Here is a 14,274-nt window from a genome sequence, read left to right as displayed (position 1 = left end):
CTAGATAATTTCATGGAGGTTAGGTCCATAAAAGGCTATTAGCCAGGGGATAGAATTGGTGTCCCTGGCCTCTGTTTGTCAGAGGCTGGAGAAGGATGACAGGAGACAAATTGCTTAATCATTGTCTTCGGTCCACTTTCTCTGGGGCACCTGGTTCTGGCCACGGTCGGCAGACAGGATACTGGGCTAGATGGACCTTTGGTCTGACCCAGTACGGCCATTCTTATGTTCTTAACCACTGTGCTAGACCAAAGAGCGCTGGACTAGAGAGACTGAACGTGTACTAGCCATGCTTTAATGAAAATATATTATGTAAACACTAATGTTAAGTCAGAAAAAAAGAAACACTTAATCCTCCTCCCACCCTTAACTAAGTCTTCTCAACCATATATTTTGATGAGTAAAATACAAAAAGATAGTTTATTTTTCAGTCTGCAGTCGTTACCTTAAACAAGCATCGTTTTGCTTTACAAAAACTACAACACTTGAATAAGACCCAAAACAAAATAGATTATAAATTTAAAGAGATAACAATGTCTACTGTATATTACACACATTATGCCTTCATTTAAAGTTTTCCTATACAAATCAACCAGGCTACTGCATCCTTTAATAACTATGAGGAATATCATTCAAAACATTTATTGCCTGGAGTGATTTCCTAGCCTTGTAGTGACAACAGTCTAATGTGGCTAACTTGCTAATGATAGTAGTTTACACTGCAGTGTTCTCCACTTGCCCATTTGAGAAACAAAGAATGAAGCATCAACATCAACAAATACATCATCAAAACACTGACCATGAATTATAGGTGTTTAGGTATTGAAACAAATCCTGCCACTATTCTGACATGCCAGAAAGGAACTTACCTTATTTCCTATCCAGCGTAAAATGACAGTAAAAGAAACCAAATGTTTTGAGAAAATCCTCAATGCAACAAGGAAACTATCCAACTCTAATAAAAGACATATGGAAAAACAATGAGACCTCTTCTATAGGTTGCCAAGTGAAAATAGCTTCTCCCCCTTCCTCTTTTGCTGTTTAATTTTGCTCTTTTAATCAGATTCACAACTGAGCAGCCACCAGCATCATTTCCATCCACTTACAAAGGTGTGATTTGTTCTAAGCTGTAGCACAATTTGGGAGCACAGTTAAAACATCTTAGTCTCAGTTAGGTTGCAAGCCCAAAACTTGTATTAACTCTGTTGAAAGATTGAAATGCTATACCCCGGTGTCTGACATGGTGGATTTTATAGTGCATATGGGGCCACAACACGGAGTGTTTTGCTTTACAAGGCTACATCACCTTTAATAACAATAAATAACAAAATGAAAACTTAATATAAAGTAAAATGTGTTTCGTTGCATAGATGCAATTATGGCATTGACATGTATTGCTCAAAATCATGCACTACAGATATCCAAGATAAACCACAAATTTGTGCCTATATAAAGGGCAGATGTTTTACTGGTACGTACTAAGCACCTGCATATCTCATTGTCTTTAACAGTTTTGGAATCAGCAGAAGGTGAGTACTCCACACCTCTGAAAATCAGCACATTTATTTAGGTACCAATGTATAAGGTATTTATATTGCTATATATTCATTTAAGTGTCTAATTTTAGGCACTCATGTTTGAAAATGTTGGCCTCTCTGACTAGCTCACTATTTCCAAGGACCATACAATCTCTTCCCCATCAGGGCCCAGGGCCCCAGTATACCCCCACCCTACAGTGGCACTAATATGGGGTGGAGGAGAAGGGGGCCAAGAAACACAGGGAATAACCCCACCCATCTGAAATTATTTTGCAGCCCACCCCAATAAAGACTCGCCTCCCCAGTCTGGGGGAGCCACAAGGCATGCTTGCTTGAGACCCAGCAACAGCACAGAGCGGCTGCTGCTGCTGCTAAAGGTACTGCATTGGTTGCTGGTGTAGAAGAGGACTGAAGAAAGGAAAAACACAGCAGTTGTACAACTCGCCTAAGGGAGAAAGAGACCAGGCACAGGGACAGGTGAGGTTCCCTGCTCCTACAGGGATGGGCAGGAAAGAGCAGCAATGTCAGGATCATACCCCTCCCCCCACTGAGTGGGTTGCAGGGATGGGGCGAGCAAAGCAATGGCAGGGCTGCCTTCACTTTAACCAGCCAGATGGAGAAGAACGCTCATCTGGCCAGGGGAAGAGGGAGGGGGCACAAACAGTGGCAGTGCCCCACCATCACCCCACTCAGGGAAATGAAAGAATGGGCAGAGGGCAATGATGGTAGGGTCCTCCTGTCCCCAGGTGTGCAGGGTCAGAGGTGTGGTGGAGGAGCATTTTGCCCCCCCCTTCCAGGGTGCAGAGCCAGGGATAGGGGAAAGATGGGGGACTGTCTTGCCCCCGGGGAGAGCAGGGCCGGGGGGAGGGGAAGAATGGGGGGTGTTTCTTCCCAGGGGTTGCACAGCTGGAGGATGGGAAGGAAGTGGTGTCTTGCTCCCCCGGGGGGAAGGGAAGAACGGAGGAGCTGTCTCACCCCCAGGGAATGCAGGGATGGGAGAGGGAAATGACGGGGGGGGGGTCAGGACGGGGGGAGGAGAAGAACGGTGGGGGCTGTCTCGCCCTCGGAGGGTGCAAGGCTAGGGGCAGGGAGGAGGAAGGACGGGGGGCCCACGGCAGGGGGGAGGGGGAAGGACGGGGGGTGTCTCGCCCGCGGGGTGCAGGGCAGAGGGAAGGGAAGAAAGAGGGAGCGTACAGCAGGGGGGCCGAGGGGAGGGAAGAACGGAGGAAGGGGTGTCTTGCCCCAGGGGTCAGGAGGGGGGCAGAGCAGGAGGGGCTGTCTCGCCCCGGGGGGGGGGGGGGAGGGCAGAGGGGCAGGGCGGAGGGGCAGAGCAGGGGGGTAGGAGGGGGGACTGTCTCGCCCGGGGGGGCAGAGGAGGAGCAGGAGGGGGGGCTGTCTCGCCCCGGGGGGGGGGCAGAGGGAGGGCGGGGGGGCAGAGCAGGAGGGGGGGGGGCTGTCTCGCCCCGGGGGGGGGCAGAGGGGGGCAGGAGGGGGGGCTGTCTCGCCCCGGGGGGGGCAGGAAGGGGGGGGGCAGAGCAGGGGGGCTGTCTGGCCCCGGGGGGGGCAGAGGGGCAGGGCGGGGGGCAGAGCAGGGGGTGGGAGGGGGGACTGTCTCGCCGGGGGGGCCGGGGGGGGCAGAGGGGCAGGGCGGGGGGGCAGATCAGGGGGTAGGAGGGGGGGCTGTTTCGCCCCGGGGGGCAGGGCGGGCAGGGCTAGGCGCGCCCCGCGCGGGATGCGGGAGGCGGGTCGCTCGGCTCCCTCCGCCGCGGCCGGTCTCTCACCTGGGTGCCGGGGAGGCGGCGCATCCCTGCGCTCCGCGGCCGCTCGCTCGGGGGCGCGCTCGGGGCTCCGCCGGCACCGGCTGCGGCTCGGCTCGCACGGGCGTTGCGCGGCTCGCACTGCCCAACTGGCCTGCGCGCGACCCACGCCGCGCGCGCGCCCGAACCATGCGCGCCTGACCCGCGCGCCCAGCCCGCCCGACCACGCCCCCGGCCGCGCCCCCGCCCCTCCCCTGAGGCCCCGGGAGCCGCCCCGCCCCCTACCAGCTCAGGCGCCGCGCCTCCAGCCATCTCTTGCTTCCGCGCGCCGCCCTTCCGCGCATGCGCAGTAGCTGTCTGCGTCGTTTTCCTTACCTATGCTAATTAACCTCCTTCAGGGGCGGGGCCAATGGGATACTGCCCCCCTCTTTCCTATCCCCACGCCGTGGGCGTCGCACATCCTGGTGCCGGTTTACGACAGTGTGCGCCTGCCTTTGCGGCTGTCATTAGCAACGCACGGGGGCGGCGGGGGAGCTATGCGGCGGCAGGTGAGGTGCGGTGCCGCGGCAAGGGCCCCTCCCGCGCTGCTCCTCCCGGGGTGGGGCCGGCCCGGTTCCTCCTGCCCCGGTGACCCCTTAGGCCGCCCGCTGCGCCCCTCACCGCAGCCTCTGGGCTGGGGGAGGTTTCCCGGGCTGGGTCCGGCTCGAGCCGCTTATTCGGCAGCCCAGGCCTGCCCCTCCCAGCGGCGGGGAGGAGGGGCCGCGCCCTGGGGCGAAGGGGCAGTTGCCCTGCTGGTCACTCGAGAGCACCGCGCGCTGTGCGGGAGGGGGAGGCTCGGCCGCGCTGTGCGGGGGGGGGGGGGGCAGGCTCGGCCGCGCTGCTATCGGCCTCGCCTCTTCCGCCCCCCGCCCTGCCCGTGGGTCCACCGAGGCTGTCGGCTCCCAGGGCTTCAGCCCGGCGGTTAACACCTCCCCTTGGAACGCGGGGGCCGCGGGCATAAGCCCCTTCCTCTGCTGACAAGGAGACGTGAACAGGGACTTGCCCCCTCCCGGGAGGACGTGATCACCCGCACCCCTTATGTAGAGGGAGCTGGAGTGACAGCTGCACGAGTGTTGTGAAACCGTGCAAGGGAGGCATAGGAAAGCTGTGCAACAAGTTTGTCAATGAAGACTAGGGAAGAGGGCCAGGAACAATTTGGGAAGCCTACACTCGAGTGAAAAACTGAATGTTCTTCACACCTCAGAAGGAAAGACATTTAAAATACCAATTGTGTAACATTCGGATCGTCAAAAGAAGGGAAACTGAGGAATTACTTGGAGAGTACAGCAGTCATGTGAAAGTCTTATTGTCTAATAATATATAAAAACATAACCTCTCAGATTGTGCCATCTAAAAGAACACTAGGATCTACACTGTCACTTGATGTGTGTCATCCTTCTGTCACAGTGGCTACTATTTTTTAAAAATCAAAGAACATAATGCCCAAAGCAGTGCTTATGCCTGAATTCCACCATATGATATAGTATTCTTTTCAGGAGGAAGATGCACACTTTGGTTTTAGATGTTTTCTTTCGGCCTTTGCAATATTTTATTGAATTAATGCAGATTGAAATAAGTAGAAAAATCAGAAAACACAAAGTGGATCACCAGTCACTTCACCTCAGATGAAATAATCTGAAATTTATTTTTCTCCCTTCTGTTCACCAAACTCCATCTCCACCAGATCACAGTGCTGTACTCTGCCAATCACTCATCTGTCTCCCTGCCCTCACCGTTGAGTAAAACATAAGCCCATGACTGCAGTCCTGACCTGGTGTACTTTTTTTTTTTTAAGTTCAAAGGCTTTTTATTGCTGGCAGGATTTGGGGCTTGCTTAATTGATATGTTAATTCCAAAAATGATATTCCATCTTGCAGTTTGATAGGGCTGGTCTTTGATCTTCGATGATAAACTGGAAGGTGTATGCATTGTCTGTGGCTGCAGTCTGTAGGCATGAGAGAACTGTAAAATTTTCCTCAACTTCTACCTGTCTAGAACCTGACTAAAACCGTGCAACATTCCACTTTTCTTACCGTGCATAACCTTTGACAAGTAATTCTGATAGGATTAGGTTTTTTGTAAATAATAAGACTTATTATAAGAGGTAGGTGAGTAAATCTTGGAGGGGCTAGTAACTTTTGATAACTTTGGAAGCATGTTTTATTATACTAGAATTACATAAAAGAACACAATTTCAGGGGGTAGGAGAGTTAGTCTATAAAGTGCTACCAGACTGTTTATTAAGTTTATCCAGTACAGACTAACGAAACATGTAGATGGTATCATGAGCTTTCTTGGGTACAGCCCACTTCTTCAGATGACTGGAGTTGTGAGTTTAGGATGTGTAGACCCCAAATAAATAGGAAGGGGGAAAAAAGGAAGGGGATGGGAAGACAAGGAGCAGAGGGTATGAAAATATCAAAGAGAAAAACAAGTAGGCAGAACTGGTAACCTATAAGCACCTAAAGATTGGATAGTTAAAAGAAGCAGATAAGAATCATAGGATAACAGGAGGCAAACAGACAACTCACCAATACCAGATTCTACAATCCTCTCTCCTGTGACCCCACTAAGGAATTAAAAAAAAAAAAAAAAAAAACACACCCTGAAAAAAACTGCTCATGAAGCTCCCTGATGCTACTCAGGAACAAATTTACATTAACATCCCACCCTAACCCCTGACCAGGAATTTTCTATCTGCTACCCAAAATACACAAACTTGGAAATCTCGGACGGCCCATCATTTCAAGCATTGGCACACTTATCACAGGGTTATCTGGCAATGTTGACTCCTTCCTCAGACCCTACGTTACCAGCACTCCCAGCTACCTCCGCGACACCACTGACTTCCTGAGGAAACTTCAAAACATCAGTAATCTACCTGAAAATACCATCCTGGCCCCTATGGACGTAGAAGCCCTTTACACCAACATTCCACATGAAGATGGATTACAGGCTATCAGGAACACCATACCCGATGACAGCACTGCACACCTGATTACAGAGCTCTGCTACTTTGTCCTCACCCACAACTACTTCCAATTCGGAGACAATTTGTATCTCCAAGTCAGCAGCACAGCCATGGGCATCACAATATGCCAACATCTTTATGGCTGACCTTGAACAACGTTTCCTCAGCTCTCACTCCCTCCCATCCTAATTTACTTATGCTACATTGATGACATCATCGTATGGACCCACGGAAAAGAGACAAAGACTTTCACAAGGATTTCAACAACTTCCACCCCACTATCAACCTCAGCCTGGACCAGTCCACATGAGAAATTCACTTCCTGGACACTACAGTACAACTAAATAATGGACAAATTTCCACCATCCTATACCGGAAACCCACTGACCGCTACACTTACCTTCAGGACTCTAGCTTCCATCCCAGATACATTTCTCAATCTATTGCATACAGCCAAGCCCTAAAATACAACCGGATTTGCTCCAATCCCACAGACAAACACCTACAGGATCTTTATAGAGCATTTCTAAAACTGAAATACCCACCTGGAGAAGTGAAAAAACAGATTGAAAGAGCCAAAAAAGTACCCAGACATGAACTACATCAAGACAGACCCAAAAGAGAAAACAACAGAATTCTACTTGCCGTTACCTACAGTCCACAACTCAGACCCCGCCAACGCATTATACATAATCCGTAACCCATCTTGGAAAATGATCCTTCACTCTCGAGGCCTTGGGGGAAAAGCCTATTCTCATTTACAGACAACCCCCCAACCTGAAACGAATTTTTTCTGGTTACTATGCTACGCAACCACATCATAAGCATCCAGGAACCCAGCCCTACAATCAGCTGCAGTGCCAACTCTGCCCACATATCTATATAAGAGAATTCATCACTGGAGCCAACAACATAAGCTACCAAATCAAAGGCTCATTTAACTGCACATCCAGTAATTTGATCTGTGCCATCAAATGCCAGCAATGCCCCACTGCTATATATATTGGACAAACTGGACAGTCCCTATGGGAAAGAATCAATGGACACAAATCAGATATACATAAAGGGAACATACAGAAACCTGTTGGAGAACGCTTCAGTCTACCTAATCATTCTTTAAAAGATCTCCAGGTGGCTGTCTTATCACAAACCAATTCTACAAGCCAAATACACAGAGGCGTTGGAATTACAGTTCATCCACAAATTCAGTTCTCACACTGATAACCTCCTCAATCGAGCTATTGGATGGCTGGGACATTATCAACCTAACATTCGATGAAGGTGCCAACATATCTTTGTCTGTGTAGATTCTTGCGTTAGTACCCTTCCTATCTAACTGCTATCCTATGATCCTTATCTCTTCTTTTAACTATCCAATTTTTAGATGCTTATAGGTTACCAGTTCTGCCTACCTGTTCTTCCCTTCGATATTTTCATACCCTCTGTTCCTTGTTTCCCATCCCCTTCTTTTTTTTTCTCCCCTCCCCCCGCCCCTCTCTATTTATTTTGAATCTGCACAGCCTAAACTAAGAACTCCAGTCATCTGAAGAAGTGGGCTGTGCCCACGAAAGCTCATGATACCATCTACATGTTTTGTATAAAGTGTTACCAGACCATTTGTTTTGTAAGTTTATAATATAACATATTAGGCAGCTCTGACATATGAAGAAGTAGATTAAATGAACAATGTCCTGCAAACAGCAGAGTTGGTTTGTAGTTTTAATTGGAAGGTAGTATTCCACAGAAAGAGAGCTGCAGATTCCAGACTGGCTGTATTATTTGTGGTGAAGTATGTACCACTTGTGCTGAGTGCCTCTAGGATGAATGTGAGTCTCTGAAGCATTCTCCTTTAAACTGTGCAGTTCATCTAGTGAGTCATCAGGCAGATCTTACAAGCAGTTTCACAAATACCAGATGGGAATAAAATTAAAAGTAATAGCGAATAGCAATTAAGTGTTGTTCATTATAATCAGGAAGTGTGTGTGCTTGTGGGAAGCTGGCAAATTATTTACTTTGAAAAAAATGGAAAGCCAAGTTTCGTCGCTACAGGGAGTAAAAAGAACAAAGTTTAGGATGCAAGCTTCATCATGAACCATTAATTCTTGCCAGGCATGATTGGCAAGTTGGCTGCTTTGATCTGCATGTATCTGGAAAAGCTTCTCAGTAGCAGACTTATCATGGCTGCTCCCTTTTGAATGGCTATTTCTATATGAGCTAGCAGTGATGAGCTTTTAAAGGTTAAGATATTTCACCTTGGGCCTTCCTTCCTATGTATTATACATCATGCAGGTAGATCTTCCTTCTGGTATATATTACACATTTAACGTGTTGCATGTATCATTGTTATTCAGTTTAACAAGCTTTCATGGGCAGTCACAAGTTAAAGGGACCTTGCCAAGATCTGATAAGCTTAACCTTAACATATACATGGACCAGGAAAATGTTTTTGTGGCCACAAAGAACAGTCCAAATCCACTCCTTTGTAACGCATAAACAAACAATGCCTGAGCTGATTCCTATCCTAGTGGACGAGTACTGCCTTGATTACAAAGAATCATGAAGTGACACTATTGATTTTTGCACAGAATTTTGGAAGTAAAGGGCTTGCTTGCTTCTGGGCTATGTGTGAAGTGACGCCAGAGGGTATCTAGGGCAGGGATGTAAATGCTTAACCAGTTAACTGGTAAGTCTCACCCTTAATGGGTGAAGCTTACAGGTGCCGATTAACACAGTAGGGGCTAGAACAGCTCCCCGCCTGCCGCAGGGCTCACCACAGGCAGGGGCTGCTCCGGCTGACTGGAGCAGTCCCTGTCCATGGCGGGCCAGTTCGGGCCCCCGGCTGGTCACATGATGGCTCCCTGGGAGTGGGCTGCAGCAAAGCCTGCCAGCCCCACTTTAAGGAAGCCAGCTTTGCTGCATATGGCAGAGCCTGCAACACATGTAACCACTGAGTTTTAGTGGTTACATGATTACATGTTTAAACTACTTGCTACATCTCTAGTGTATGGCAAAAGTGGCTTCAAGTCACCTTTACAATTCCCTCTTTCTGGGACCATCAAACTTTCGGCCTGGTAGAGTAGCTTCAGAGCAGCCTGTGGCCAGCATATTTCAGCAGCTGAAGATTACCAGGCATGGAGATGCTTGGGGAAGGAGAGGAAATGGGAAGACACAGAAGTCACTGTCACCACCGTACGATAACACAGGGGAATATATTGGTCAAATCCTAATCTGTGTTTCAAAGTGCAACCAGTGCTTAGTATTTGCTATTCAATAGCTCACTTCCTTCCATGTGCATGATTAGATTTTTTTTAAAAAAGTGTTTTGTAGTTTTTTCCCCTCAGATTTTTAAAATTCTGATTTAATTTTTACTACTTAAGCGGCCTGACTAATGAGCATGTCACTTACCTTGGATATTAGATTGAGCAGTTTCACCTTTTGGTCAGTTTCAGACCCCAGTACTTATGTTCTAGCCTAGAGGGTCTCCATTTTTTTCTGTACCAGGTGTAACTCAGCACCATTTTAATTTGCAGTAAGGGAAGGGCAGAGATGATCGTAATTACCTGCAGAGTTGAAATTCACTCCATGGTGAGAATCCAGACATGTAAAATCCTTTTTTCTTTAAGTTTCCAATGTTACAGGGTACAATTTTTTAATAGCCATTGAATTTCAGAAAATTTCTAAAGGCCTTATTTTAAAATGATATCTTCATTTGGGACTCAGATCTTTCTTTAGGTTATGTAGACAGTATAACTACTACACCATTTATGTTTGAGCAGAAGTGAGGATTTCAGCTGGGGTAATTGCACATCTTGAATTTGCATACTTGATACCGATGTACATAGTCCAAGTAGTAATACAGTTGCTAAACTGGATGCTAAAGAGTGCTTGCATATGGGGGAGTTTATCATGATAATAAACTTGTTTTTCCATGGTGTATTCCTCCATTACAGACCGCTTCCTTTCCGCGAAGCTGGAAGACAACCTGTTTTACATCAAGTAGTTCTTCCAACACCGTGAACCAGAAGTGGGGAGGAGTGGGGTGGTACATGGGGAGGGTCACAAGCTCCCCTGCTTGGTTTATGCTGAGCAAACTCAGTCACATTGCTGAAGCCAGCTGCCTTCACTTTGGCCCCCATTCCCCTTCAGACACACATTACCCCTTCCATGAGCCATGCAGCCATCTATCTTAGGTTCCTATATGGTCCCATCACCTGAGTGTCTGATCCCTCTTGATCTTGAATATGTTTTTTCTCACAACAGTCCTGGGAGGCAGAGACTGATGGCATATCCCCCTTTTACAGGTGAGGCAGGCAGAGACCAAATATTTGCCCAAAATTACACACACAGTTTGTGGCAAGTTAGGAATTGAACCCATGGCCCTTACTGGCATTCTAACCATTGGAGCATTCTTCCTCTCCCCAGTATTGTGTGGAACACAGCAATGCAGTTTCTAGCATCAGCCTGGGTGGGGATCCAGCTGGTTCCACCCAATCTCCACCACACACTAATGGGTAGGGGGAATGTGCTTGCATACCCTTCTTCTCTCCTTTTTTACACTGCTTGCCATTTGATAAATGTTTTACCTTCATTTCTTAAACACGGGTGGCAAAAATCCCTTAGTTTCTCTCATGGCTCCATGTCTTCACAGTGGAAAGGTGCAGGCTAGTTGGAGAGTAACTTCTCTTATCCCCTTTGGTTTATCTTAGCTTTTGACCTTTCTTGGAGTGCTGAGGCCCCTGCCTATGCAGAATGGACCCTGTTGTTCTGAGTTATGTGGACAGCTTGCTGAGGCAGTCGGATGTGTCCTTGCTGGATCCCCCCAACTGGCTTAATGACCACATCATTGGATTTGCCTTTGAGTACTTTTCTAGTGACCAATTCCAAGACTTTTCCGAACAAGTATGCTTTGTCAGTCCCGAAGTGGCTCAGTTCATCAAGTGTGCCACCAGCCCAGAGGAAGTAGCTGTGTTCCTGAAGCCGCTGTGCCTCCCGCACAAGGAGGTGGTGTTCCTGGCCATCAATGATAATTCCAACCAGGCTGCTGGGGGCACCCATTGGAGCCTGTTGGTTTACTTCCGGGACAAAAACTGCTTTGCTCATTATGACTCCCAGAGAAAGAGCAACTCTGCTCATGCCAAGCAGGTGGCAGGGAAGCTGGAGACATTTCTGGGCAAGAGAGGAGGCAGAGTGGCCTTTGTAGAGGAGAAGGCCCCTGCCCAGCAGAACAGCTATGACTGTGGAATGTATGTGATCTGTAACACAGAGGCTCTGTGTCAGGGGTACTTCAGGGGCCTGCAGGAGCCAGTCCTGCAGCTCCTCACACCCTCATATATCACGCGGCGGCGGTCAGAATGGAAAGCTCTCATTGCCAGACTTGCTTGCAAATGATTGAAATGTATTTGCTCTCCCCCACGCTCCTTCTCCATTCCCAAGACCTACCTTTCCTGGCCTCTAGTCTCCACCCCCAGTGCCTGAGGGAGGTAGCTATGTACAGGATTGCTCCACCAAAAGAATGTGACCCCTCCCGCATGGCTACACTCTGCGCCACCTCAGCTAAAAAGCCAGTCTCCTCTACAACCCACTAGCCTTCAGACTTAAGGACAGGTACTATTGCTTTGTGCATCCAGAAGCAGTGTTATGCGTTCAAGCACTTTTCCAACTAGGTAGGAGAAGGTTCCTCCCCCTGCAAGCAAACTGTCCTCCTTAGGTGATTTTAAACGTTCTCTCTAGTCTAAATCAAACCAGCTTCAGTGGTGTCTGTCATACATACGTACAGCCTACTTTTATAAGGACACCTCTGCTTTCTCCCTGCTTCTTAATTGTGTCTCCCTGTTACAGGATTTAGCAATCTAGCTACACAATTAGGTCCAAAAATTTGGTACTGGGATATCCATATCTTGTCCTCTGAGAGTATAAAGTTACACCTGCACAATCAGCATTAAAGCTGAGGATCATTTAAAGGGGCCTCCAAAGGTAAGAAGAAAAGTGATTTTTGCCCTCTTTTGGTGCTTTTTTAAAGATGTATAACAAAGGCCTGCTTGTTTTGGTGTCAGAAATGCACTTTTTTTTGTATCCTGGATGGTTGAACCACTGGAAAACTAGTAGAAGAGTGTCAAAACAAGTGCTAAGACAGTGAAACCTGCTTGAGATGGAGAGAGTTTTAACCACCGAATAAAGCTTATTTTCCTCTGCACTTTCTTTGTACAAGTATCTGAAAAAAGTTGGAAGGGGAAAAAAAAAAACTCAGCTTCCACCCCTCCAGTTAAGTTTTAAGACAACTCAATAAACAAGACCTCCAACAACCTCTCTAGCAAAATTCCCTCCTCCCCCCAAAAAAACCCTTTTATATTCCTAGTTTACAAAACAAAGGAAAAAACCTCTTGGATCTTTTCATGTATCATAAAAAGCGGTATGGGCTAGGAGTGCACACACAATTGTGGTGTCTGATTTTTCAGAGGCGCTGATGTCAATGGCTACATCTACACAGTTTCTCTTCTGCAAAAGCCTCTGCAAACGAGGAACAGATTGGCATATTGCTGCGCTTTGTTAGCATCATTAATTAGGAGCCATTTTTGCACAAGAGCTTTGTGCGCAAAAAACCCCTCTTGTGCAAGAGCTGTTCTTCCTGAAAAAATGCGGAAGAACAGCTCTTGCACAAGAGGGGGTTTTTGTGCAAAAATGCACTGTGTGGACAGCACCTTGCTGTGCAAAAAATGGCTCCTAATTAAGTATGCAAATGAAGTATGGCAATATGCTAATCCACACTTCATTTGCATAGGCTTTTGCAGAAGCTGTGTAGACGTAGCCAGAAAAATCAAGCTGTTAGTCTTTGTTGTACTTCTCTATCCTCCCCAATGTAAGTGGTTGATTCAAAACAGAAATGCTGTGGCTGCAGGACTGGATTACAGTGGGGATCCAAAACACTAGGAAGATGGAATAGTAGACACAGAAAACAAATCGCTTCGTTGATTTCAACAGAGAAACCCTGATTCATACCAAGTGAGCATCTGTCCCAATGAATTCTTCCAAAGTGCCCAGTCAAACAAACCATAGTGATTGTGGGGGAAGGAGTTAACGATCACAAGGTAATGATCCTTCCTAGATTTGCCAATGCTAACAACAGAGGGTTTGCCTCTTGCTCTTTGCTTTTTCATTATCCTTTTGAGTATATGAGAGAAGTCAGTTCTACTGACCTGCATCTGAAATCCTGGGAACCGTCTGATGAAATAGGATTGTTGAGTCACCTTATGCAAAACACAGTGCCTGACTGAACATGCTGAACTGTGCTGCTTGGATAGCCTGTCAGAGGTGAGACTGTGAGGTGGTCTGCTCTCTCTGAGATTATTTGCTTGGTTTTTTTTCCTCCCCCTTCCTATTTCCTGCCACCAAGAAGTAATTAACACATGGATGCACAACCTCGCTCTTTTGCCCTGCCTTCCAGATTAGCTGTTCAGATTATACAGAGAAATAGGTCTTGCTGTGGTATGATTTTAGCAGACATCTCCCCCGCCCCGAGAATGCTGTTCAGCTTAGCTCACTACAGCATATGAGGGGAGGGGGAAAGAAATCCCCTTCTCCCAGGCAGGCCGATCACATGGAGAATTCAGTACCAAGAATAAAGAAAGATACCAATTGAAAAAGCCACACTGTGTTTGATAGGTTACGTTTTCAATGTGAATAGAGTGGGCAGGTGGGGGAAGGAAAGAATTCCTACACCTTATTAACCAGTCACAGAAACACCTTACCCTGATGTAGCTCTTTTCATTAGAGGCATAGGAATACAACATGGAGGAGGAGAAGTTGCCATTGCCACTCTTTGCGAAGCCCCCAAGAAGCAGCAACATTTCTGTGCCTTCGGTAGCGTCTTTTACAGTCAGCTGCATGATTCACAAGCAGATGCTTCCTCTGTTTGGGCACCATGAAGAGCTGCTGAGCCATGTGTCACAGAGTTGGAACAGACCTGAATCTG

At 47.6% G+C, this 14,274-nt stretch overlaps 2 protein-coding genes across 9 annotated transcripts in view; one reads left to right on the top strand and one right to left on the bottom strand.

Moving 5' to 3' along the window:
• The window catches only part of MYO9A (myosin IXA), a 309,520-nt gene extending 306,001 nt beyond the window's left edge, over positions 1 to 3,519 (bottom strand). For 5 of the 6 annotated variants that reach the window (XM_075897519.2, XM_075897517.2, XM_089781943.1 and 2 more), the window contains exon 1: positions 3,320 to 3,519. The gene's annotated coding sequence lies outside the window, so the exon portion shown is untranslated. The remainder of the gene's footprint in view (positions 1 to 3,319) is intronic. The other variant, XM_089781940.1, reaches the window with a different exon arrangement.
• Positions 3,520 to 3,688: 169 nt separating this feature from the next.
• Positions 3,689 to 12,498, top strand: SENP8 (SUMO peptidase family member, NEDD8 specific). Of its 3 annotated transcripts, XM_075897529.2 has the most exons (3): positions 3,730 to 3,843; positions 10,566 to 10,606; positions 11,012 to 12,498. In XM_075897529.2, the coding sequence occupies exon 3, from the start codon at positions 11,055 to 11,057 to the stop codon at positions 11,691 to 11,693; it is 639 nt and encodes a 212-aa protein (XP_075753644.1). In that variant the 5' UTR covers positions 3,730 to 3,843; positions 10,566 to 10,606; positions 11,012 to 11,054; the 3' UTR covers positions 11,694 to 12,498. The 3 variants fall into 3 exon arrangements, with proteins under 3 accessions (XP_075753643.1, XP_075753644.1, XP_075753645.1); XM_075897528.2 differs by lacking the exon at positions 10,566 to 10,606 and having other exon boundaries at positions 3,689 to 3,843; XM_075897530.2 differs by lacking the exon at positions 10,566 to 10,606 and having other exon boundaries at positions 3,765 to 3,848.
• The last annotated feature ends 1,776 nt before the right edge of the window (positions 12,499 to 14,274 follow it).

This window comes from Pelodiscus sinensis, chromosome 14 (assembly GCF_052426305.1).
Source record: "Pelodiscus sinensis isolate ZL-2025 chromosome 14, ASM5242630v1, whole genome shotgun sequence".
In the NCBI taxonomy this organism is placed as follows: domain Eukaryota; kingdom Metazoa; phylum Chordata; order Testudines; family Trionychidae; genus Pelodiscus; species Pelodiscus sinensis.
This window is presented reverse-complemented; position numbering and strand designations above follow the sequence as displayed.

What these genes read in the sequence shown, in the direction of transcription:
- SENP8 (XM_075897528.2), top strand. Translation starts at nt 11,055, where the DNA reads ATGGACCCTGTTGTTCTGAGTTATGTGGACAGCTTGCTGAGGCAGTCG.